The sequence below is a fragment of the Phaenicophaeus curvirostris genome, chromosome 3 (assembly GCF_032191515.1).
Source record: "Phaenicophaeus curvirostris isolate KB17595 chromosome 3, BPBGC_Pcur_1.0, whole genome shotgun sequence".
Lineage (NCBI taxonomy): Eukaryota > Metazoa > Chordata > Aves > Cuculiformes > Cuculidae > Phaenicophaeus > Phaenicophaeus curvirostris.
Genome location: NC_091394.1, coordinates 66,281,165 through 66,307,796, shown reverse-complemented (window position 1 = coordinate 66,307,796; position 26,632 = coordinate 66,281,165). Strand labels below are relative to the sequence as shown.

Here is a 26,632-nt window from a genome sequence, read left to right as displayed (position 1 = left end):
TGTATCTTGATGTATGGAAAAAGCTTTTTCATTATGTCTTATGTCGTGTAGTGTTTATTTATATTGCAATATTGACATAACTTATCTTGCTCATTTAAAGTTTTCTAAATTTTCTTTTGTTGAAGAATTAAGTTGAAAAATCAAGGAAAATAAGTCAGCTTTCCAGCACGAGTATCAGAGGCCTTTCCCCTAATGGATTTGTAATGATAGAAGAGATAGTTGTTACTTGCAAGACTGCACAAAATAACTTTAGTACTTTGTAAGGACCAATTTACTATGAGTCTTCCATTTTCTCATTGTTTTCAGGAGAAGCTGGCATTGATTTTATTTCCCCAGTAGAAAGAAAAATCGGACAGCACATCAGTTGTCTTTGTTTGAATGTCCTTATGGGCATCAGCAACCACTTCCACTTCTTTCTACAGAGTAGTGAAAAATAAGTCCTAAATTAATTAGGGTGGGTTTTTTTGAGCTTTCCACATTCATTCATTAAAACAAAATATTAGTAAGAAAAAAGGCTGACCTTTGGTACTTTTCTAGAATTCCATACGGAAGTAAATTGATTCTGCTTGGAGTCTGCCACTTAAATAGCCATAATTATGAGTTACTGCTCTAATGTAATATTGTGGTATAATCAAAATTAGAATTAGTTTTATGATTTTAAAATGAAATTAACTGGTGTAGAATGTTAGATTGTTGTATGTGACAGTAACTACAAGTAGGCAGGTTCTTAGCACCAGCATGTCGTTATCATGCTAGGAAGATCCCGGATACAATTATGGACAAAATGTAGTAATTTATGCTCAGAAAATATTACTATGTTTCTGGGAAATGTCTGTTTAATAATGAAAAAAAGTCTCAGTGTGGCTGTATTTATGCAGTATTTACAGAATACGTCATACCAGTGCTTTGTGCTCATGTTCTTATTTGTTATTCTCCATATGTTGAGTTTTTTTAAATAATCATGTTTCTAGATTCAGCACCCTTGCAACCAGTGCCGCAATAGGTATCCAGGATACAGCGAATGAGAAAGAAACTAAGAAAGTTGTTTGTTTGTGTCGGCAGCCATCTGTTAAAACAAAAACCATCCACTTGGTGGTTTTCTACCAACATAAAATAGTTATGTTGTGGAACCTATCTAATATAATTTGATAAAGAAAGCACACTGGACAAATTTAATTGCATGCTAACGTTGAAGCAAACCTTTGCAGAAGAGGTAATACAACAAACAGTAATTGATAGACAATTGACATGTGCACAAGCAAAACAGTATGCTTATACAAAGGAGATAAGATCTTAAATCAAATGAAGCTTTGAGCTACATCTGGAATGGCAGGTATTTCATGAAAATTTAGCCAATCACTGAATTTGGCATTTGATATTTAGTTCTCTGAGGAATATTTTTTAATAGGTGGTCCAATTAAGGCAGATCAAAATCAAAGAAAGGTATTTTGAAGACCGCTTATTCATCCCTCATTGAGAGTATTGAGACTCAAAATAGCTTTAAAAAAGAAAGAAGCAGTGCTAGGTGGGCGAGAAGCTTCATTTTGAGGAGCTTAAAGCAGTTTAATGGGAATTAGAATGAAATTATCTTAGAAAGCAAATTATCTTGTGTTTGCCAGTTGTGGGGTTCCTGGCCTCTTCCTTCGGAACATCTGGTTCAAATGGCTTTCAAAGACCAGGCACTGGAACATGTATCTCCTCAAAGTGAAAATACCTTTTGATAATAGAAGAGAATATTGTCCGCAGTAGTAATCTGGTAATGCAGGGGTTTGGCTTGAATGCAGTTTTGTGAGGATACAGCCATGACTTCTTATACCAAATACGATGTTGCTCTTCCTTATATTGCTGTATGAAAAAGAAAATAACAAAAATGGTTATGACTGCAACAGTGAAATGTGTTTATGATAGAATGGTGTGCAATATTTTGTTTATTACTGCCTTGTCTTTCTTACTGCAGAACAAATGGTAGGCAGAAAAGTCCTAAAGGGTTCATGTTTCTGATCTTTCTGTCACAACGCAATGTGGAAAGTAGTGCTATGTTTATGATACTGGCAATACCAAAAAGTGTTGGTATCAAGAGTTCATAAAAAGTAAGACATACTGAGGTTTTGTTCTTCCATTCAAGTGCACACAAACTTGAAAATATTTCATTTTGCAATAGAGGTTTGTAACAGTGGGTCCAAAGGCCAATCTGAAGACAAGACAATTTAGCATGTTGTCATATATATCTTGACAAGGAGAGGTCTGTATTCACCTTAAACCCAGGATAACAGGACATTTACTACTCCTGCTTGCTTGTTCTTGAGAAGCGAGAGGCAAGAGCTGTGAATGTCCTCATTCCCTGCATTCCTATCTCCCTCTTCAGCCGACTGCATGTAATGTGGGTCTGTTTTTGCTGACCACCTCCTCACCAGTCTAACTTTAAAAAATGTTGAGAGAATCCTGCTCTAGAAATTTCTCTTGAATTTTTTTTTCCCTGGACAGATCCATTCAAAAAATGCTTATGACTATAGCTACTGTGTCTTAGTTGCCAAAATAAATTACTTCAGCTGGAAAAGGAAAGGATTTGTTAAGGGAAAAATAATGCATAAGAAAAACAAATAGCAAAAGTAGCTTTATCTACTGTCACATGCTGTGATATTTCTGCATTTCCTCTTACCAAAACCAGAGCTGACACCATAGTATTGCCCGTAGCGTACTTGATGTAGAGTGCTAGGTTTTCTACAGCTTCCTATATTTAATTTCTCCTCATTACTTTAAAAGGTACATACCAGGGGCAGTGGACAGGAGGGATGCGACATGGATATGGTGTACGTCAGAGTGTACCCTATGGCATGGCAACTGTGATCCGTTCACCCCTCCGAACGTCTCTAGCTTCACTTCGAAGTGAGCAGAGCAACGGCACTGTTCTGCATGATGTCACTTCAGACAGTCCGGCTGGAACAAGAGGAGGTTTTGTGCTCAATTTTCACAGTGATCCAGAAGCCATGGGCATTAAGAAAAAAGGAGGCTTATTCAGAAGAGGATCCCTTCTTGGTAGCATAAAACTTAGAAAATCTGAATCTAGGTCATCAATATCTAGCAAACGGAGCTCCGTCAGGAGTGATGCTGCTATGAGCAGAATTAGTTCTAGTGATGCCAACTCTACAATTAGTTTTGGAGACGGGGACTGTGATTACTGCCCTATGGAAGACCATGTTGATGCCACCACTACAGAAACCTATATGGGTGAATGGAAGAATGACAAGCGCAGTGGTTTTGGTATTAGTGAGCGTTCAAATGGTATGAAATACGAAGGAGAATGGCTAAATAACAGGAGGCATGGATATGGATGTACCATGTTTCCAGATGGCACCAAAGAAGAGGGAAAATATAAAAATAACATTTTGGTCCGTGGAATAAGAAAGCAACTTATACCAATACGAAACACAAAAACTAGAGAAAAGGTGGATAGAGCAATAGAGGGTGCACAGCGAGCAGCTGCCATGGCAAGAACCAAAGTGGAAATTGCAACTTCAAGGTATGTTATCACAAAATATTTGTTCATCACCTGACTTTCAGAAACAAAAACTTGTTGCAATATGTGACCTCTTATGTTGACAAAAGAGTCAAAAGTGTGTAATTGTTGTCTTTAGTGAGCACTTGCTTTCCTTTCAGTTTCACACATGTAACTCCATTGACTTCAGCGGCATTACATGTGAAACTTTGAACTTCACGTCATTTGACAGAGTTGTTTCTGTATGTGCCATGATACACTGTGAAAGTAGATTTCCGTTCTCATGTATTACTGCTTTAGCTCAAGAATAGCTGCGTTATGCCTTTAAAGCTGTTTGGAAAGTAAAACTAGTGAGGAAACGTAGAGAATGAGTTGAGGGATACAAGGTGAAGATTGAATATCTTCCCATAAGAATGTTCAAGTTACATTTATTATGCTCTTGATTTTTTGGATAGCAGCAGTCTCATTGAAGTTGCCCATTTGACAGTGAGCATCTTGAGATGCATCTCTGTAGTAGAGACTGCAGTATGAACAGTGTAAGAATAACGTTTGAGGCTCTTGTGCTTAGACGCTGTTGATTCAGTTGCCAGGGTGGTTTCTGCCAAATTAGTTCTATATGAAGACTTTCATTTTGGAGCATGCTTCTCCTGCAGTCTGAATTTGTCCGGATCTTATGACCACCACTTCAAATAGTGGTGGTCATCTTATCCCCACACCCCCGCCAAGTGTTTGAGATAGGAGAAGTATATGGGTATTAGCAGTGGGGGGAAAAAAAGTCATGTTTGCTTTGAACTCCTTAACCAACAGTCAAGTAAGGTTGTCTGAAATGGAATAATTATAAATTAAATCAGTATAGATGATTTTAATAGATTTTACTATTAAGACTGAGAGCTCTTTAAAAAGCTATTTAATTTTTGTTGCCTTCCAGTAAGCTTCTGTGGTAGTTTCTCTGTTGGTTTTAGTTTGTTTCCTCAGACGGGCTTTTCTTGAAATGTTCTATGGGCCAATAAAAGAGCTGAGAAGTTTGCATGAAAGAAAATCTTCATGCTATTTTAGAAAGAGGATGTCACATTACACCTAAAGCCGAACAACTGATTCTTGATTTAGTGTGGTCAATGTGTGCTCAGTGGCTATCCTTTTTCTGATGATCATGAAGAATACAAAAAAGACCAAAAACAGTGGGGAAGCTTGAATGCCTGGATAGCTCATAACAAAAAGTAGTTGAGACACAAATGTGAAAAGTTTACCATACTGTTACAGAACCTTTCTGAGCACAGATCACCAAAGTAACTAGATGGTAATATACTCAATTACTTCCATAAAGATGTGTAAGGCACTATATCACAGCATACCATATTAGCAAAGGAGAACAATAATAGCTGGCTTTCAGAAATTAGTGGATCACATTCATGTTCTTTAGGTACATAATAAGCCCTAGTTCTGAAAAAAATGGAGGTGATGGTATCTGTGGGTAGGGAGAGTCCATGTAAAGCTGTTAAAAAGCTGTAGGCAGAGCATTAGGTTACAAGGCACAGTGTATGCACTTCCCCTTTAAGAAGGGGTATGTCTCTGAAGTGTTTTGTTTGCTGTTCTTTCTCTTCAGTTTTAGGTGAAGGACAGAGTTCAAGTGGCTTCTTTGAGAACAGTTCATGAAAACAATGTTTATTTCTTGAAAAGATGTTTTTGAAAGTGCATCAACAGGAGGTACCAGTTGTAGTACAGCTGTGACCATGGGCTATTCCTTTGGTGTTTCATCCAAGAATCTCTCTGAAGTAGTCTCATTGCTACTAGTTTGGATAGCAAGATATCAGATTCAGGTTTGCTCTCTTTTAGTAGCCTTTGCAGTAGCTGTACTGGTACTGAGTCAAAGGCTAGGAGACCTGACAGTTAATCAGGCGATATCAGGTGTAAAGATTACATTATTTCACTTGTGAGTGTGTGTTGGTAAGGATGGCATGATTCTTCCCATCTCTCAGATTTTCAGAATTGCCTTTAGTATCAACCATGACAAGGTCATGGGATTATGTGAACTAAGGGGCTGTCCTACTGGCAGAGTCATTAGTGCTGACTGTCTAAGACCCAGATCATCTGGAAGAGATCTAAAAGAGCATCAAAGAAAAAAACATACGTTTTGAAAAGTTGCTAAATTCTAGGCTACTATGTTGGTGCAGCTTCAGGATGAAAAAACTTGCTTCTGTCCCACTGAAATTTTAGGATCAATATTAGTTTGTAACTGCTTTTTTTACCAAACTGATGCAATATATTAATCCTTTAGACTGTAGCATTCCTGCAATGTTTTAGGTGAATGTGAGAATGGTGGTCTTATTTGTTTCCTAAGGATCACTACTACACAAAAGGTCCAGGAGAAATGCCTTTTTTAATTTCTCTAATGTGCAATACTCATGTGGCAAACCTCACTGTACATTGGCATGTAAAACCTTATGCATTTCCAACCTGGCAGATGTCACCAGTAATGCGTGCTTAGTGTAGATTTCCATTTTGTTAGGGGTGGAACTCTCCTAGATAGACCTTTTCTTACCCCCCAAAAAACAACAAATATCCAGGTTTCCATTCCAAAGAACGAGAAACCCTGACTCTCAGCTAGATACCTTGCTTTTCAACTCAGGTCTGAGTTGTATGCTCTTCTTCCTGTGTTGTTTATTACCAAAATGTTTTCTCGGCAAAATGCAACCAGACTGTACTCGTCTTCATAGTTCCCTGCTGGCCATGACAGGTTTGGCTGGTAGTTTGACCTGTGACAGATGTCCACACAGTCGTCAACAAGACCAACCACTGTTTTGCTTTATATTCCTGATGTCTTTTTATGTCTAAAAGCCTTCCTTAACAATCCGTGTGGTCTTCCTTTATCTGAAATGGCTGTTTGGTGTAGAAAGAAAAATCTAAAAGCTGGGGTAAATAGTGCTTCTCTGAACCTGAATGTACACTGCCTCTCCTGACTCCTCAAAAACGTTTGGATTGTTGAGGCATTTGTACTGAGGTGTTTTAGACATAATAGAAGCATTTCTCTAAAGATATCAGACCACAAAATCATATGTTGTATAGAAAGCTGCTGTATCGGGGAAATAGTTGCCAGCCTCTGCTACACAGATCTGTGTCCAAAGCAGATTATAAATTAGCAGTAAATAAAAATGCTTTTAAAATGGTAGTACAGCTTAACAGTCTTCATTGTGTGTTATAGTTTTACTAGCTATATTTAAGACAAAATATTAAGGCATAAATATAAATATTCCAGAATTGAGGAATTTCAGAAATGTGTTCAATGTTTTTCACTTTTAAAATATTAAAAGGCTTTTTTTAAAAAAAAATCATTGTTATAGTCAATAATCAGTTCGTATTAATCTTGAACCCATTTGTGCTAAAAGGAGTCAGGGTCATCCTGTATGCCCTCTTTTCAGTCTTGGTGTCTAAAAGGAAAAGCTGCCTTCCAGAAATTTTTAATAAATTCTTTTCTATGTTATTTCAAGCACACGTGAAATGCTTCAAATGCTGGAACACGTACATTTGGAAGAGCTCCATAGAAGATGTTAAAAAGCCCCAAATGGCCACTCAACCAAGAGTCAAACAGAAACTTGTTTTGAGGTTATTAAATAATTCTCACAGTAGGGGTTTTGAACTTCATTGCTGCCATGTGTCTTATTCAGAGGAGATATCCACTTGCAGTTCAGTATGAACTCTAATTATATTAGAGCACTTCTTTCCTAGAATGGAAATCACTTAAGCTGTCATTGGAGGAGCTATGAGTGTTTTATATTAACTTTACCTTCATCAGTTCTTACTATGTTATAAACTGTAATGTTTTTGTAGTTGTCAGAGTTTGAACATAAAGTAACCTTTTAATACGTAGTACCATTAGGGTTTTTAAATATCTTAATCCTGTAAGTAAATATTTAGCCCTGGGAGCAGAAGGAATGGTGTTTGTTTACATACGGTGTTCATGTACCAGATTCTTTATAAAAGTTAGCATTATGGGTTCAAAACTGAGCTTTCAGAACTAGGCCTTTTTTTTTTTTTCCTCTTTTCAGTTTTTCTCTAGCTTATGCTTGACTAGAAATTCAAGTGTTGAGTCTCCAAGGAAAAACACTTTTCAGGGACACAGAGGGACAAGATAAAAGTACAGTAAAAGTGAAAAATATGAATCAGAATATATTATGTGGAGGAAAAGGAAATTAAAAAAAATGTTTTCTTGTTGATATTTACCTTATGCTTCATTGATCTTTCAGGTCATAAGGAGGTTAAAGAATTGTATCTTCTTTTTAATTCTCCTTTCCACAGAAGCCAAATACTTTTAATTACTCCAAAGCTATGAGTGAATTCTAAGTAAGGCGTACTGTCATAATATGCTGTGAGAACTTCTGACCACCTTAAAAGCAATATTGTAGTGGGAATTCATTACATGAGCACCTGAGGTTTGCTGAAGGATAATGGTGCCTTTGTGTTAGGCACTGCACAAACAAATTACTCTGTCTAGAGACCTTGTGGTCTGGGAACATAGCAGTGCCCAACAAATGGAAAGAAACTGGCAAAAGGCTGTGAAAGGACCCAAGATCAAGATAACAGTAAAATTAATATCTTGCAACTAATAACATAGAGCAGTTCCTCCATGTTAATTAGCTTTCTGTGCTGATAGCGGTAACTAGGAAGCCTCTAGTCAGGAAGACCTTATAAGGGGAGCGCTGAAGGGGGATTAGCTGCTGTCTTTTCTGCAGCAATTTCTTTTCCAGAGTGGCTTTTTTAGAGAGCTCAATTTTATTTTTAATGTATTTGTGTCCAAGTCCACAGATGCAATGGCTTAGTTTCAGCCGTTATTTTTTTAATAGAAACTACTGAGACTCTGGTTGGAATCCTGTGTCACGAGCAGCCTGCTTTGTTCTAGTGGTTGTAGAGGAGCCTTGAGTTACTGGAAGGGCCACAGGAGGGAGGTGCAGAAGGTCTGACTTGATAGGGGAGACTCAGTATAACAATTCTGATTCTCTTTGAGAGTGAACCTACTGCCGCATCCTGGACTTTCTTGGGTCCCTGTCAGTCCCTCGCTGTCAGTGTCCTCCTGGAGCCAGTAGCTGGCTTGTGTAATGCTCCACACTGAGGATGATTTAGAGTGCTCTAATTTAGCCAGAGTCCTGGGCTGGCGCTGCCCCAGCCTGGGCCTGGGCACTTAGCATTGGCTTCAAGTCCCTGGGCAGCACCTGCTTCTGAATGGTGCAGCTCAGTTGTCCGCCCCTGAGCGCTAGTGTTCACAATACAGCGGTTATATAAGAAACTAGTTCTTGAACTTTTGATATCCTTAATTCAGAGTAAGTTTCAGTATGCTGTGCTGCATGTGGTGGGTTTATGTGGAATGCGTGGAAGTGTCAGGAAGGAGTACTAAATGGTTTAGTAGCCAGTTCCTTTGTCGTATTCGTTGCCTTGTGTGACCGGTGCTCGCAACTTGATGTGAACAAACTGTGGTTTCTAGGGAGAGCTGGGATTAAATGCATGTGGTAATATAGTTTGTGTCCACACTAGATGGCACCTGCCAATCATTCCAAATGGCACTGAATTATGTGCACAACACGCAGCTTTCCATGATGGATTTAGCTGACTCTACCAATCTCACTTTACTCAAGAAACTAAACTGGACACTTGTAAGACTAGTGCCTCACACGTCTTTGAGATGCTTTACTTATTATAGATGAAATATGAACATTGTGTTTAGGAATAGGATCCAGCAAATACCAGAGGTATTTATATAAGACTACTTGCAAGTACAAAGAGCTGACTTAGGTTCAAAGCAAAATCAGTTTTAATCATTTTACTGCATAGTCTATTTGAAGATAACAAATAAAATTCTGTGCTAAAACTTAAAATAAGTCTTGAGCTACTATGGATAGTAATTTTAATGTTAATTCTGCATTCGTTAGAGGAAACCATATGTTCCTTGAATCCTGTGGGAGTTACGCCACTAACTTCAGTGGGGCACATTTTCACTCGGGTTTCACAAACAACTCATTGGTAAAAGAATGTAGCCTTGTGCTGTTCTTCTGTTATTCACTGGGAAATGAGTAATATATCTGTTTGAAATATACAAATCGTATAAACATTGCTACACACATTTTATCTCTTTTCTTAGTGTTCAATGTAGTTAGATTACATGGCTGAAAATATGCAAAGTTACTCCTGTACTATCCCTCAGCTAGAAATTTAAGAAAGCCTCGAGTATTTAGCTTTTTGATCAAATTACCTGTATCCAAATACACCTACTTAGAGACAGAAGCTTGAATACGGATAAATTTTTTTTTTAAAAAGGCAGTTCTGGAGTATGGCAGATCTTATTGTGTTTGTATGAGATATAGAATTGTTACTCCAGACTTGCTTTTCTAGCTTCTTTAAGCCAGGAGACAGCTAATATGGAACATCTAATTCTCTGCTTTAACAAACATAAATGAACCAATACTGCACCAATATTTTTAAAATATCTAAGAAAACCTTTAATGTAGAAACCTTTTTGCAGTGTGCTTTTCTTCAAATACATAAGGATCTGGGTTTTGTCCAGTTTCCGTAATACTTAATTTGGGAGCTGAAAGAATCTTTAGGGTGGCAGCCCAGCAGATGTATGTGAAAATACTAACCCTTTTTTTATCATATGGAGGTACCCTAGTTCATCTTTTTGTAGCCAAAGATGATGAGCTGTTATGAAGATTCTTGCCTTAGTTTTTACACAGCATCTCAGTTTTGATCTGTATTACAGTTGTTCAAAATCTAAGCCACAAACAGCATCTGTCTCTACTGCCTTTCAGGACAGTTTCTGTGATGCAAATAAATCTCCTTTTAAAAAACAATCTGGATTGTTTGTACTGGTTAGTCATGTATGAACCATAGTGTAAAGCCATTAGAGTTACATTACTGATTACTGTAAAAATATTCTCAAAGCCAAAAAGAGATTTTATACTTCTACTGTATTTTTTTACAACTGCATACATATGGCTAGTAGTAGTAGTAGTCAGAGCTTGAGTAATTTACTTGATATTTTGTTCATTGTGTAAACCATTTTATACAGAACCTTTCCATCTTCTTTCTTCAAAGAAATAAGAAAATGTGCTGTCATATAACTGTAACATGGTTGATCAGTATACTACAGAGTAGGATGTTTTTCAGTGAACAACTACAGCAGAAATAGTCATTTAAATGATTTAGTTAATGCCCCCTATGTTGATCGAATTGTATATTTCCCAAATAATAATTGACTAATTTTGTGAAAACTACTATAGTTAAATGAGTAATGCTATTTGAATACTAATTGCAGTAATTGATCAGTGATACATATTATGACTTATGTTAATTTATCTGACGATTCATACTTTTTTTTAATACATTATTACACCCTGGTCTGTATTTTCATACACTGACTTGCTTTGTTTTGCGTATCTCACTATGATTTTCTTCCTTTATTACTGCTCTGATTTTACTTTGCTATGTTTTTTGCTACTTCATTCTTCTGCAGTTCTCTGCGCTCATCATCTGGGGAGGCAGAGGTGCAGTCTCTTTGTGGCTAGCATCCAGCGTAAATTTCTCCTTACAAGCTTATCGCCGCTCAAGCCTGTATAAATGCTTAACATCTGAAACAACCTACTGATTTTTCTTGTCATCTGCTTTAGATGTTTTCCCGGTCATGCAACATAGCCTCCCAAGAGCTCATTCCTGAGGTCACCTCAAAGCCACTTACGTGATTTGTGAAGTTTGAGTTGTTCTGCCTTGCACATCACTCTTATGCTGAAATTGAGTTTCATTTGCCATTTAAGAGTGACCAGTAAGTTTTGTGCAGCCCTTCTTTGCAGTTATCATCTGTAACACTGACATTCACAAGTTCTGACACTTAGCTGTTCACACCTTTCCCCCCAACATTTATGAATGTCATGCGTTCTTAGCCCTAAGCATATCCAGTGGTGAACCTTCTCAGTTAGGAAGAAATGCCATTTAATCTACCCCATTGTATTCTATTTCTGACTATTTTTTTATTCACTCAAGCAGTTATTCTGTATTTTTTTCCCTCTATAGTTTCCTGTGGTTAGTTTCCAATGAGTTTCTGGTGAGGAATGTTACACTTTGGTCCTGCTACATTAAAAGCAAGGATTGATGGAAAAAGATATTACTGTTTTGTACCTGGAAGCTAGACATTTTCCTATTAGCGTATGGCTATTAAGAGATCAGTTAAATGTGAGTTCTCAGCTCTTTTGTTCTGGGAGTTTAAGTGGAAAGGTATATATTTCTCTTTTCTCTTACTGCTCTGAATCTGGTAGGCTGCTGTTTAGTTGCCTTACTGCTATAGTGCTGCAGCTGCACTTTGTGCTTCCTTCAGTTTACTGGTATACACAAGATGAGGGAGAGGTCATTTTGCTGATGCTTTTACTTTGCTTTCTGCTTTTGAAGCAAGTCATTTCAAAGATCTTTCTTTCTCTGAATTTTCAGACCACTTCAGAATAGATGTGTTGGATTATGTCAGTCTTATGGCTACATAAAAGGACTTAAAATCCTAACGTGGGAACAGGCAAGACTCACTGTTGAGATAGTTTCTTGGCAAATGCAGAGATGCATCACAGCCCTGATTTGCTCTCACGTGGAGCTAAGGTTTCATACCTTTTAATGGTCAGAAGCTTGACTTCCATAGTGAAGAGAAATAACACCAAAAATATCTTAGTTATGAGTAAGTTGAAATTAGTTCAGTGAAACTGGTTCTATGTGTATATTCAGCCTGAGTTCACTTTTTTAAGCTTCATCACTTATACGAATTTATGATGTCAATTGTATAAGTATCTTAGGGGTATTTGAAGACAAAGAACATATTGCCAAGCTGTAATGTACAAAATATATTTTAGGAAAAATAAGGGAACCAAAATTTAAATTGAGTGTGAGTCAACAGATGGCAGTTGTCAGTATGCTTTGTGCAGTTGTAGTGCTGAACCACCTTAAGCATTCAGGTGTCTTCTTCTCACATGTACTGTCTGGAGTCCAGCTTTCACCTTAATATGTCCTGACCAAGTGCTTAATTTCAGTTTTACTAAAAATCCAGTAATTATGCATATTTTGAAATGTTTGTAAATGTATTGCCATTCACAGCATAGTTTGGTGCTTCAGAGAGCAATAGGTTGCTGGAAGTTACAAATTGCCAACAAAGATGGGAATGGCATTTATCAGTTCTTAAATATCAACAGAATAGATAGGCTGATGACCTTTTCTGACACTCAAACGTGTTTGTTTTGTACAGATCTGTTAAAGTAATAGTTGATAGTTTCTGGTGAAGAGGCTTCCCCTTTCTTCTCATGGTGGCCAGGTTCCTCGTGCAAAATTAATTCATGTTGAGAAGGCTAATGTTGGGAAAGGATTCAGAGTTTCTTAATGGTGCAGTATACAAGTGGGAATACTGATTGTTTCATATTCTCCATTGATAATGAATTATCAGGAAAAAAAACATACTGGTTGTTTTATAATTCAAGCAATGTTTATTAGTTTATTAGTTGTTTATTAGTTTATTAGCAATGTTTATTATGCCATATCAGTGGAGAGTCTGGTGTTTTTCTAATGCAGAGTTTATACCTTTTTCAGAAATAGGATTTGTTTAAAAACTGGAATGAGCCAAATAAAAATAAGTGTGTATTCTATATGCTCAAAATTTAGACTACCTGCAAAAAAACCTAGTTATATTACTTGTTCATAATTGGATATAATTTGCTACACACTACTTGTTATGAAGAAAAGACAACGAGCATTTTCATGTCAAAGCCTGTTTCTGTGATATGTGCAGATGTGATGCTTTTCTGATGGAAAAACTGCTTAGCAGAGCTCCTCAGATGAAACTTTGTTAGTAGCAGGATTAGAAAAGTGGACAGCATTAGCTTTCAGTTTGCTGGGTCTATGGACAATGAATGCAAAGTGTAATTAGTCATAATTGTGGTTCTGAATAAGTTCACCAAGGAGTTTATAATAAATTTGATTTGATGTTTTCTTCTATTTTAGTTGATCAGAATATGCTCTAATTGGTTTTTAATAGTTTACCCATAGGCTCCAACTTTGACATGTAATGGATAATTGATTTGAATTCATGTGCTCCTTACACTTCTGATGATTAAAAAGCTATAAAAGTGGTCCTGAGGTCTATGTAATGGTTAAATTGTGAGCTAACTGCTGCCAGATTCAGTCCCTGCGTAACATGATGAGCTTTGGCTGTGCACCATAGTGGCAAAAGGACATGATGAAAATGCTGATGTCACTTTCAAGAAGCTTGGAATACAGTGCAGGCAGGTAAACTATCAGAAATCTCTGACACTGTTACACACCTGGACTTCTGCTGTTTCCAACAAGGATAAAGCCAGACTAGAATCCTTTCAATGAAGAACACTGCTAAATTTTGGAACAGTATAAAAAAAATCCTTAGAAGTGTTGAATTGTGCCCTGGTGCATGAGTAGGTCTATACAAGCATTGGTCTGTCAAAACCTGTAAGCTGGCTTCCTCACAGCAACACTTCTTCTATTTATTTGCTATTTCACAATATATTTAAACAGCTGTTTGTTATAATGCAGGCATTTTTGGTTGACATTTCATAGAATGTCCTGACTGACTCTTCATAGGTCTGTCTGAGAAAAGTCTGTTTAAACTGTCTTTGGAAACGTTGCTTGTGTTTTCAAGGTCCCTGACGATTTAAGGAATTCTGTTCTGTTTTCAGTGTATCTAATCTTATAACTAAAAAGATGTTTTTCTCTAAAAAGGCAAATTAATTTCCCTTGAATTTGTCGCTACATAAAAATGCGTATTTGAGTGCACATATAATCTATCACTGCTTAATCCAATTAAGAAAATAATTATGGTTGCATACAAGTTCACCTTGCAGAATTATGGTGACAGTTTCGCCTTAGATTATCTGCTTTTATATGTTCACTGTTCTATTTAAAACCATTTGATATATCTGTCTGACTCTGAAACCATTTATTGTCTTTTCCTTATTAAAACTAACCTTGCATCTTCATGATATTCTGATATTTTTGTGCTATTTGACACTGAATGGTCATTTTATAAGTAAAAGTTTCAAGGGAGTTGGAAATTGAGTTGCTTACATACAAGTCAGCTGAGGAAGCAAGCATTTTGTACATAACTGAGATTTCCATTTATTAATAAATGAAACTGTAGATTAAATAAGACCTTTTAACAGTTAAGTCTGCTGCATTTTGGTTCAGATTACAGTAAGGAGTGTTTTAACTCAAGTTGTTTTTCTAAACAGTAAATATTCTTGAATAAAAAAAATTTTGCTCTTCCTATTCCTATATTTTCATTTTAAATATGATTTGTTCCTTCCAAGATAAATATGCAGTAGAAAATAAGGGAAAATTAATAGCAAGGTTATGTTACTATCCCCAACAGTAATCATTGTAAACCCACCTTTTCTTAGTCCTTGTAGTCATATTTTTCTGTGAAAGATTTTAAATATGATATCAAGAATTTATTACTTAATATATCGAGCTTTTAGCATTAATGCAACAAGAGTGTAGTAAAAAGGGGCTGAGAGAAGAAATGGAAATCTTGAAATTCTGAGCTATTTTAAAATTATATTAATATCTTTTTATGGTTGCTTTACTGTCCATTCTCCAAAAGTACTGGGTTGGGGTTTTTTTTAAGAAAATGCAGAGGTTGCTTGAGGATTCCCAGGTAGCATAAACATCGTATGTCACTCAGAAATTGCCTAGGCATTTAATTTTGTATTTAGTTTATTACCTTCAGATGTCATCAGCTTGCTTTGTATTATGAGAAGCCATTTGAAGCACTTCTGTGCAAGTTCTTGTTTGTTTCAGCTCTTCTGCTGTTATTTATGTGTAGGTGTCATCTATTCCCAATTACTGATAAGCCTTGCTTAGGAATGGAAGCTGTTAATAATTTTAGATACTTTATTTTCTAGTAACTATAAATTCCTTGTCAATATACCCATGTTTGGACCTTGTTATTGCTATCAGTTTAATGCATTTTCTTCTCTTGGAAAGAAATGCATTAGATGGATTAGCAAAGCACTAAAAATATCTTTGCTTAACCACCAAATTATATAACCATCCGATTTCTGTTGGCTGCTGGGCTCATGCTGTGGTGTGTTTCGGAAATCTGCATTTTACAGCACATCAAGTGAAAAAAAGTTGTTGGTTTATATAGGGTGTTCTTTAAGAGTTTCAAATACACCTTTTTTTTCCTGTAACAATTTCCTGAAGGTTAAACATAAGATTTACTGGACGCTTCTGATAGCTATTACCATTTCAGGATTTGAAAATGCTACTGCTTTTATGTGATAGATTTTTTGGTCACTTTGTAGCAGGATTTCTGATGGTTTCTTTGGATTTGAGATTTCTTTTGGCAGGAAAGTATTTTTTTAATGAATAGTAATTTAGATCAGATCCACTGCTGAAGGCCATGGTTCTCTGAAAAAAAGATGTCATTTTTCTAGAAAGCTTTCTGTGTATGTAGAAGATTCTATTACAATGACCAGCTCTAGATCTAGGAGAGTTAAGTGTCATCTTTTTTCTGTGCTTTGTGTCATTTGAAGTGAAATAATTCTTGGAGAGTATTTGCTATTCCAGAGACCTCTGTAAGGAGAGAACAAGAGGAGAATTATTAATCTTCCCTTAGATTAATTGCATCTTTGTCATTTCAAGGTTTTTTCACTAAATTGATCTTAAAGATCAGGACTGATTTATCTCTCTGTACACTATTCCACTACTTGACTGTGTAAATAGGACTGTGTAAATAGGTAAGTTGTTGCTGTAACTTAAGTTCTCTCTGCACTGGTGAATGAAAAAAAAAAAGTGTCTCAATTCAAAAGTGTAGATAATGCTCATCAGAAATGTTACTGGTGAGATAACTCTGTAGACTGCAAAAAGCTCATATTGTATTGCAATGAAACTGTTGCCTGTGGCCAGGTTGCTTGCAATAAGGCTGCAAGATTTTGTTCTTTGCAAATGTGACAAATCCACTTTTATCCTGAGGTCAACCAAGTGTCACCTTACTCTGCAGTTACATCCTTTCCTGCTTTTTGTTCAATAAACTGAATGCATGAAAAAAGGAAATGATGCCATCAGAGTAATCCCTTTGCATGTAAGGGAAAGGACTCCATGTGTAATCAGCTGACTAAAGGGCATGAGAACATCCTGGAAGGTAATTGGGCACTTCTTGTTGAAATACTCTGATATGTCCCATTAACTTGTTAAGTGTTCCTCAGAAACAATGCCTATAGACAGGCCTAGCTAGGCCTTTTTCCCTTTATTTGGTGCCAAAAAAAAAATGGTTATCATAGTGTATAGTATCATCTTAACGCTAGTGTTGTTCATGTACCATTTCTGGAGGAGTATGCACACAAAGGGTTCAAATTTTTCTTGGTAAGCTTTTATGTGCTTTCACACCTGGTGTTCTTTACAGGCAAGTAAGAGAAGCCTGTACCTTTTTCAGACCCTTCTCAGAGTTCATCTCTGCAGTCATGTGTCTTGTAGAGTAGGAGTAGAGAGCTGAGATTCCTACTGTTTGTTTCTGTTTGGACAACTTACTATTGCTATTCTATTTGTTCTCACTCCATTCTGTCAGGAATATTTGTCTCCAGATGTTCCATCTCATCTTTTAAGTTGTATGGACTGTGGAGCCTGTTCACTATGTATGTTGTAAATGACTGAAATGGTGGAACCTAGTCTACTTATAGTCATGCAAGTGTTAACAAAATATATACAGCAGTAATAACACGAGCAAAGAGAAGATGATTTCTTGTGGGGTTTCTTCTTAGAACTCGTTTTGTTTAAATCCAAGAATATAATCTTCAAAAACACTGTACTGGTAAAAATAAGCAGGTTTTTTTTCCTCTTTTCTCTATGACATACCAGGAAAGAAATCACAGACTTCTAGTCTTCACACCTCTAGTTTCTTCTTAAAAGGAACTAACCATTCACTGCCAGTGGATGTTGGGGAACATGCAATTGCGCTGATAGCCACTAGTGAGAATGGTATCAAGGCATTATGGCTGTCTCTTTCTGCTGCTGAAACATGGTTTAATATTTATGCCAAAGAAAATAGTCACAGATTTTATTTTTTTTTTTTAAAACCAAAACCCACCTTAGATGAGAGCATTATATTGAACCTAGTGAATAAAGCAGTGAGTCCAGGCATGAGCATTTTAAAGTGGCAGACACATGTTCTTCAGTAGCCAGAACAAGGAATGATTGGCACGATTCAGATTCTGTTATTTCTAAGTGAAAGCAGGATAACTTCAATAGAAGGATCCTTGTTACACATAGGAGTGTATTAATATTATTAATGTGAGAAAATTCTTTTTAAATTGTTCTAAACAACTACAATCAGAATAGAGATAATTTTGTGGAATTTTAATATGAAAAGACTTGTACTTCTGTGTTATAATTTGAAATACTCTGCCTTTTCATAACCTTGAAGGACACCTTAAAGTGTACTTTATTAATCCTAGGTCAGTTATGCAAAAAAATATAATGAGACTATGGTAGTGATGTAGGGTGTTTTCCTGCTTTTTATTGTACCTTTGATTCTTAACGCATGAGCTGACTTTACATGCTCTGATCAGCAACTCATCATTGCTTTTACTCGGCTAACTCTGAGGTGAAGAGAAGCTAGAAGGGAGCATACAGCTTGCTGCTCAGCAGGTGAAGGAGAAAAAATTTGGTCAAGAGTTTTTAAAAAATTCGCCTTGCTATTTAAAGTATTTCCTGTAACGTTTCCCTTTTTAGAAGCAGACAAAACATCACTTTCTAAAGTTTTAATCAAGAACAGATCAATGGCTTATAGTCCATCTACCCTGTAGCTTTGGAGGATACAAGCGTGAGCTGAACCTGTCAGGTTTTTAATTTATTCTTCACATAGTCCATTGGTGAAATAGTAAATGTTGGCCTTGCTGACATTAACTGCAAAACTCTTACTGGTTCCAGTAATAGCAGGATACCAATGATGGAAATGTTCTTTGTGAGTATGTTTTGTGGGAATCACAAGCAGTTTTAAGCCAAAACCAAGATGCTAGAAGCTTCCAGGGGGACCAGAAGTAAGAATCAAGTAAGAGACAGTCCAGTTACCACTGAAGGAGACCTTTAGGTTCTTAGTATCTGTCTTAGGTGTCCACTCTTCATAATTCCCAGAAAAAATAAAAATCTGGGCTTATTATATGAATTGCAGAGGAAGTAATAGAACTGAGATATTGTCCCTTCCCTTTGCAAACAATGAACCTTCTGTAACGAATCTGTATGTCACGTTCTGTATGCTGTTACTCATGCTGAATGCTATGCCATTCTACACGCTGTCTACACACTGAGATTCGGGTATGATACAGCTCAGTATGAATAAGGGTGACAGACGGAATTTATTCTAGAAAGATAGGTCATCTCAGTTGCTGAGGATATCCCTATTTCTGGAAAACAAGGCAGGGGGGTTGATTTGAGAAGCTTAACTGAGGATACAGTTTTATTGCTGTACTAGAGAATCTGGTTTCTGGAATTACCTATATGTGAGAAAAATTATTAACTGATTACATGGATTTGCAGTGAAAACAACTGATTGTACAAGTTGCTCCTTCTTACTTTTTTTTGCACTGCAGCTCCTTTTGTATTGCAAAGATCCTCAGTGTAAAGTACAGTTAACCAGATAAAAGCATGATTTGTTATCCTCAGCTTTGTTTGTTCAGTGCATGGTTTTGGAATTTCATCGAGATTGTAGTGCCAGACTTCCCTGGCTAGGTGCATGTTATCGCTTACCTAGGGGCAGGGAATGCTAGGTAGCTAATGCGCAATACAACAGAAGCTTCCAAGGAAAAGAGGGTGCTGTAGCTGGCCTGCAGTTTTGCTTTTTCCCAAAGGATCTTCAGGAGCAGGCATGGAATGTGCTGGGAAATTCTGGTAGTGGCAGGTAGACAGCCTTGTGATAGAGGTGGCACCTCTGGGAAAGATAATCATCAGGAGTGGGCTATTACTTCTCACTGCTCTTACTGGCCAAGCCAACTAGCTCAGGCCCAGGACTATGCTAATACAACTACACAGCTTCCAGCTCTGTTGCAGGCTTGTTCAGTATTTCATTGTATGTTGTCAGTCAAACTCATTCACAGACTCTCCCTGTGTACAAAGGAACATACTGCCTAATCTAGTTGGTCTGCTCTAAGGGTAAAATCTGATGAATACTGGTGTACATTTGCAGCAGGGAAGGCCATAGAGCCTCTACTAAAAAAAGTAGGATATGAATTGTGTGCCTTAGCTAATATGATTAATGACATTGTGCAATACAGAATGAGTTTTAGTATTATCAGAGTTCCAAAGAAAGCTAAATATGTGACAATCAGTAGATCTCTTGTATTCAAGTGCTGACCTGTTGGTGCTGTGAAATAATACACAGCAGAATCTTGTTAATTCACGCTAATGACTTGAGAGACCCATCACTGATTACTTGATTTTCACAACTTAGCAAGTAAGTGAAACTTGATGACAAAACTTCAGAGATGCGTACTTTTAACAGTATGGTCTCTGCTAAGTTATCTTGATGGGAGCAGTTTAGTTGTAAATATATGTGCAATGTATGGGTTAATGGACACTAGTATCATTAATTAAATAAATGATGATTTCCTGAAATGACTTCAGTATGGCTGCCTATTATTAAATATCTTCAAAGAAACGGGGCAAGTCTACTAGTTATGAGAGTGTGTGACCAATGAAGTAGTTTTCAGCACAATAGATGTTGGGTTTTAGCATCAGTAAAAATGTCTTCTTCTCATATGTGTTATATCATAGAATAAAAGTAGCTAAAGGTACTTGGGAAAAGAGTTATCCTGACTAGCATAGTAGTAGTATGGAGGTAAGAAGTGCATGAAAAGTTTTATCTTCAGATTGAATTACTTAATTACTTAATAAACTGCTAACTTATGCTCATTCTTAAAACAGTAATTCCCAAACGACAGCTTCATTGGACGTCATCTCATATGTTCCCACAAATTCTATAGTTTTCAAAATAGAGAGTAAATATACCCATTATGAAAGTCTACATTTTTTTTAATGACCGGGGTTTTTTTTTTTGTTTACACTGTGTTTCCACATTAAGTACTATTAAGAATGCAGCTTCGTTATTGGCAGCGTGTTTTTAAATGAGCAGGTAAGACTTTTTCAGCATGCCTTAGAAAATTACATTGAACAATTTAATATAAACATAATAATATATGCTTTCAGTAAAAGAAGGAACAGAAGCCTCTCTGTATTGGAAACATAATATGCACTTGTTACTGTGCATTGGTGTGTCAGCACAGAAGTCTGACTAAATAAGGCAATGCATGAGTAGCGCTTATCAGTGTTTGGCAGGAATATAGTCCACTAACAGCTGATACAGTAGCCCATCTTTTCTGTGCTATCATTGACTGTCTGTGCTGCACACAGATGTGTGTTTATTGTCTGACCAGTTGCTGATTGTGTTTAAAACTTAGCCCTCCACCTTTTCTTTTTTTTTGTCATACAAGTGAGCTGAAACTCTTAGAAAACCAATCATCTATATGTTTGTATTTATGTAAAAATATATATGGAGTAGTTACCTTGCAAAGTTCAGGGAAGAAACATACTGCCCCATCTGTTTCTTCTCCCACCAAATAGTCTAGAATGAGTGAGTATTGCTTCATAATGTAGGTTAAAAATAGGAAACTTCATGCATATGGGTGCCCTTATGGGTGCACTGTGCACTTAAAAAAATTCTTGTAACAAGTATCCATCACACTATGAAAGCAAGTCCTGACTGATTTTGCCTTCCTTGCAGGGACTGATGCCACTCAAATAAGTGGCTAAGCTCCCAGATACCTTTCTGGAAAGAGTACTACACCCTGCATATTTGTAGGTGCTTTAAAAAAAATACAGAAAAAAAAAAACCAAAACAAAAAAAAGACCCCCCCAAAAAAACAATGTAAATGCCCTTAACATTGCTTCTGTATCAGTTTTTCCTGTTAAACTGTGTGGGGTTGTCTGATTTTGTCCCTGTGTTTGGAATTTGTAGATTCTATGAATAAAGTTTTTAGGCCAATAACTAATCTTTAAGAGCTGATGGTACCTGGCCTGCTACAGAATGTCCCTAAATGGTCAAACTAGTGACTAGCAAATACTTTTTGATACTGGGAATGAATGTAAATGTCTATGCATGTATGGCCTTTTAAAAGGGATTTCTGAAGAGTATCAGACATTAAACTCTTATTGTTCCTTAAAAAGTTGGTTGTTTTCAAAGTGCCTTTTCATCATGCCCAGTGCAGTGCTTAAAAAAAACAAACCGTGCAATTTCACTTAATAGGTCCATCGCCTTCTCCAGTTCAGTAGCCTGACTTTAAATGTCCTAATGTGAATTCACAACTCAGTAGCATTGCTGTGTGCAGTATATTTAACAGAGATGTCTTTCTGTCCTCTGCATCCATCTCTGATAATAGTACTGTAAGAATGAGCAGTTGTTTGGGATTCTTGCCATTAGAGCACGTGTGAAGGGTTTGCAGTAGATGCACAGTGTAATGGACTATTTGCCACGTGTGTAGTAGCTCTTGCGTATGGCTTTCTAGCTAAATCCCCTCCAAAACAAGAGACTTTTACAGGCCAAATAAGGACACTTTCAGGCTGCCTTTCTGACACTATTCTGCTGAGCCCAAAATGCTTTGCTAGTTTTCTAGGTGTCTGCAAACCACCGGTATTGAGCTGGATGAATTATCATACGTACAGTTGTGATCTGTGTGAAAAGCAATATGATGTGTCCATAGAGATACAGAAACTATATAATTATACAGGAAAGCATGGTGAAGCCATTAATATACTTTCAATCATTCAGGGCTGCTTTATTAAAAGGAATTTTATTAACCGATTTTATCTTTTTAATTTCTGAAAATACATTTTGAAAATATTTTAATTGCTGTAAGTATATTAATTATGCAGACTTACAACTTCACATTTTCTGATTACTTAAAAGATGTTGTAGTCCTTATAAATATGTCATCATGTTTACTGGCTCTATAATGAAGGCTGTCTGACTTTTTTAAAAAAAAAATGTTTGAATCAGTTGACGGCTGTGCAAAACATGCCTTATAGCACCTGAGTATCTGTACATATATAAGAATTTACCAAGCTATATTATGACATTATGTATTATTAATTAATGTATTGTAATGGAAACTAAACCTTAATCAATAGTACTTGAACTTTAAAGAATAAGCCATTCAATAGTTTCTTTTTAATTGCTATATGACACAACATGATTAGCTTTTGCAGAAGTTTTGTTAATTATTTCTACACTGAAGTTTAAGAAAAGCATTGTCTTTGGTTAGAGGCTGTTACCTAGTTACAAATTTTTATTCCATGTCAACTTTCAGTGCATTTTATGGAAGATATGTTTGTAATACATCAAGGACTGACAGGAAAAGAGCTTCGCTTTAGTGTGTTTTAGAAATGTATTGACTCTAGTTTTGTATTGAACAGTAACTAAAACATAAATGCCTCTGAGAAGGAAGTTTACTCATCTGAGTTGATCTACCTGACCCCACCCACACTATCATATTTTCTTTGTAATACTCACTTCAGAGTAAAATGTAAATGTTTGGACTAAAAAGCCAAAGAAGTATGTTCGACAGTATCCAAGAATGATTTAATGTTAAAAAAAAAACAACAGCTTTCAGTCCCTCTGCTGGGAAGATTAGAATTTGAAAGTTATTGGCAGAGTATGGTGCCCATAGTAATAAAAAAAGTGGCAGTTGTTAATCACAGAAAGACAATTTTAACACTACTGTCCATTATGTATGGTTTATCTTTTAGATCACATTTATATGTTAATGAAGTCTCTCATGCATGGTAGTACATGCATTCAAAATCAAGGTCCAGTGCCTACTGCTCATCCTGCAACTCCAGAAGCAGAGTCTGTGACATGCAGCTGTGACTTCATCTTCTTAAAATGAGACATTTTGAAAGCTTTCATAGTGAAATTTATTTTTAAAAAAAACCAGGTTTTTAATTCCAGAACTGTAGTTCATATTCCTTTATCTTTTTCAATGGAACAAATTAAAGAAATTTGACAGACTAAAATCTCTTTCAATACATATTGCCTCCTGCTTAGGCATATTTTTGTCTGTGATGAAACCTTTTAAGCATTTTGGTTGATGCAGTTTTCAGGTTGTAAATACAAACTCTGCTTCAGGGCACCAAATCAGTTCTTGAAGGTGCCCAGGTGCTACTTTGTGTAACTGAGACCTGAATGTGAAATTTCTGCTGCTTATGTTGTGAACCGTGTCATGTTGTAAATGAGAAGGACAGGTCCTGAATATATAGCCTGTGTAAAAAGAGGCCAGGGAGCATTTTCTTTGTGCAAATCTGTTCTTTTCTGAGGATGAAATTACTCCAGATATATGGCGACTTGTCCTCATTTTCTCATCTAAGGTGGCTTAATTTGAAATATTTCCTCTGTGTCTAGCAATACTGAACCTACCAGAAGAAATCCCATTGCTTTTGTGATAAAAAGCATATACTTGTAGAAATAATTGGCTTCCATGGAATGGTTTATGTTGTGGGGTGAACCTCCTGGTATTTGCTGTAAGGGCTCTGATGGAAGATTAAGAAACTTGGGTAGTTCTTTTAAGCATACACAGTAGAGATATTCTCTAAGAAGATTCTATTCCTCCTAAGAGAAAGAGCAATATTCTCCTCTCCTTTGCTATGAAAAGTATGTGAGGTTTGTAAGAGTTGTCTATAGTGTACTAATACAGAGGGATACTTTTTCTCTCCTATGCTCAAGTTACAGTATACTAAGCAAATATTTATTAACAGACCTTTTGGAGGCAGTGCCATGTCAGCTACTGCATTCAACACATCCTGAGTAACTAGGAAGCTTAGTTGCTTCCTGCCCCCTCTCAAATACCACCTTAGTTGCTTCATTGTACATGGACACAGCACATTCTTTCTTTGCTTCCATCCCAAATGACTAAGCTACAATTAAAGATACAGATGTTTCTGCTGAGCAGGAGCATTAGATTCATAATCTGCTCCTCAGCTCAGATTCTTTCCCTGTCTCTCCACACAGGCTCTCAAACAGCTGCAGCACCATCTAGTAATTATGCTTGTGACTGTTAGTTGCTGCTGGGCTTTGCTAAGTGTATATGACAAGTTATTGTATGGAATTTTGCTGCCTTGTCTGGCCTTTCATAGAAATGTTAACTCTTTCTAATTATTTCTTCTCCATGTTAATCCCGTGCCTTTCTATAAGATAACATTTCTGAGGGTAACATTTTCTTCACGAAGCCTTATTTCCACACCTGTCTGTTGTAGTCCCCTCCACCCTTGCTGTGTGGTGGCTGGTGATTTTGCAAGTTTTCTTTGTTGTAAAGGTTTTAAAAAACTAAAGGAAAGGGAGAGGCACTTAATTTATCCTAAATTTGTTCATTTTGAAGGACACATTGCATTATCATTATGTGTTTCTGTCACTATTTCTGTTAGCTTATTTGTAGACCCTGGTAAGACTGGTACTGAGATGTGCACCTGTTCCTCTAAATCTTTCTCGTCTTTTGCATCTTGTCCTTTCATGAAAATGCAGGGTGCAAAGGGATGAGGGAAAGAAGATCTGCCACAGGAATTTCTCTTTCAGGGTTGTATTTCACTTTCAAGTTTTTACCTTTGTCACTGTAAGATCATGTGCCGAAGTCTTGGTGGTGCATAAGCTAGAAGTAGTTAAGAATATATTTGGGAGTGAGAGTGACCATTCCGCCTGTCTGCAGCTGGCTTCTCAGCGTCCTTGAACAAGAGAGCTTGGGAGTAGGCTGGATGGATTGTCTTGCTGACAGCAGCCCACTCCTGACTCCCAAGAGTTCTTAAACACAGCTGAGAGTGGGCAGGGATTTTACTGGATGGAAATAATGCAGACGGGAAACATCAAACTGAATGAGCATGTGTGTCATGCACCAACTACCTCTGTGTATCCAGCCGGAGTGGTGGAGTAAGGGTCACCACTGCCAAGCACCTCAATGACACAGTCTCTGCCCTGCCACAGCAGACATTTAGACCGCATTGCTCTGTGGCAGAGATAGTCATTTAGTAGCAGCAGGAGAGCAGGAAAAGCATGTTTTTCTGCTCTTCCAGTCTCCCTCTTCCCGTGTATCAAGTGATGAGCAGTGTGTTGTTGCCAGGCTGGAAGGAACCGTGTCTGCATTCGTAGATGAGGTCCTGCTGTGTTCTTTAGCCAGATGCAGAGCCGTGCCTCTCCTGCGCCTGTGCTGATCTGCCTGAAAAGACAAACGGGGTTTAAGCATAGCTAATGTGGCTGTGTTTATTCTGGAAGATCTCAGCTGTTATGCTGCAGCCATATCTATATCTGTAGTGTTCTGGATAGCTGAGTGCCGTGACAGATAATGACTTACTTGCATGCAGTTTTTGTGTGACAGCATGAGCACCGTTGATCCCTTTCCCCTTGGGGCACTTTCATGCAGCCGTGCTACTGACACTCATGAGTGCTTTATGTTGTCTCTTTTCTGTAATGTTTTTTTGAGTGTTTTGTTTAGCTTTTGAAAGTGATTAAACCCTTTGTACATGAAAATCCTCTTTATGTTTCTGTCATAGAACTGCTTGGTAGCTTTTATTTTTTTCTTCTTAAGGCACTTTGATCAGCAGGACTAGTCTGGCACCTTTTTGTTGCAAGGATGTTACTTTAATAACTCCCTTACTGTTTATGCTGTCGTTGGGTGCATTATTCGTGACTGCTTTGAGCTGTCTCCAGAGTAATTAACCAACTTCGCAGAGATTCATGTTCTCTTGTAAATTAATTTAGAGTTGTACCTACTGTGTATCATAGATAATGTTAAAAGACCTTTTTACTGGTTTGGGGTCATTTTTAGGTGTAACTGTAACATTTAGGAGAGCTCTTACACAAGAGCTCTGCTGTTCTGCACACTTCCTCTGAAATTTCTCATATGCATTCATTCTATTTCGGTACTATTTTTTAAGCTAAGTGTTGTGAATGTTTCGTTCACTGCTTTTAGTTTAGTCACACATCCTGGGCATACTGTGTGGTCCAATAAAAATTTGCTGAGGAAAAAAAAATCTGTGATCTCATATGTTTGTTAGTGCCCTGCAGTGTTG

General features: G+C 37.0%; 1 protein-coding gene across 4 annotated transcripts in view; it reads left to right on the top strand.

Annotated features, from left to right (window-relative positions):
- JPH1 (junctophilin 1) overlaps positions 1 to 26,632 on the top strand; it is an 82,719-nt gene that overhangs the window by 3,820 nt on the left and 52,267 nt on the right. For all 4 annotated transcript variants that reach the window (XM_069854241.1, XM_069854240.1, XM_069854238.1 and 1 more), the window contains exon 2: positions 2,764 to 3,520. In XM_069854241.1, coding sequence (XP_069710342.1) covers positions 2,764 to 3,520 — 757 coding nt within the window. The remainder of the gene's footprint in view (positions 1 to 2,763; positions 3,521 to 26,632) is intronic.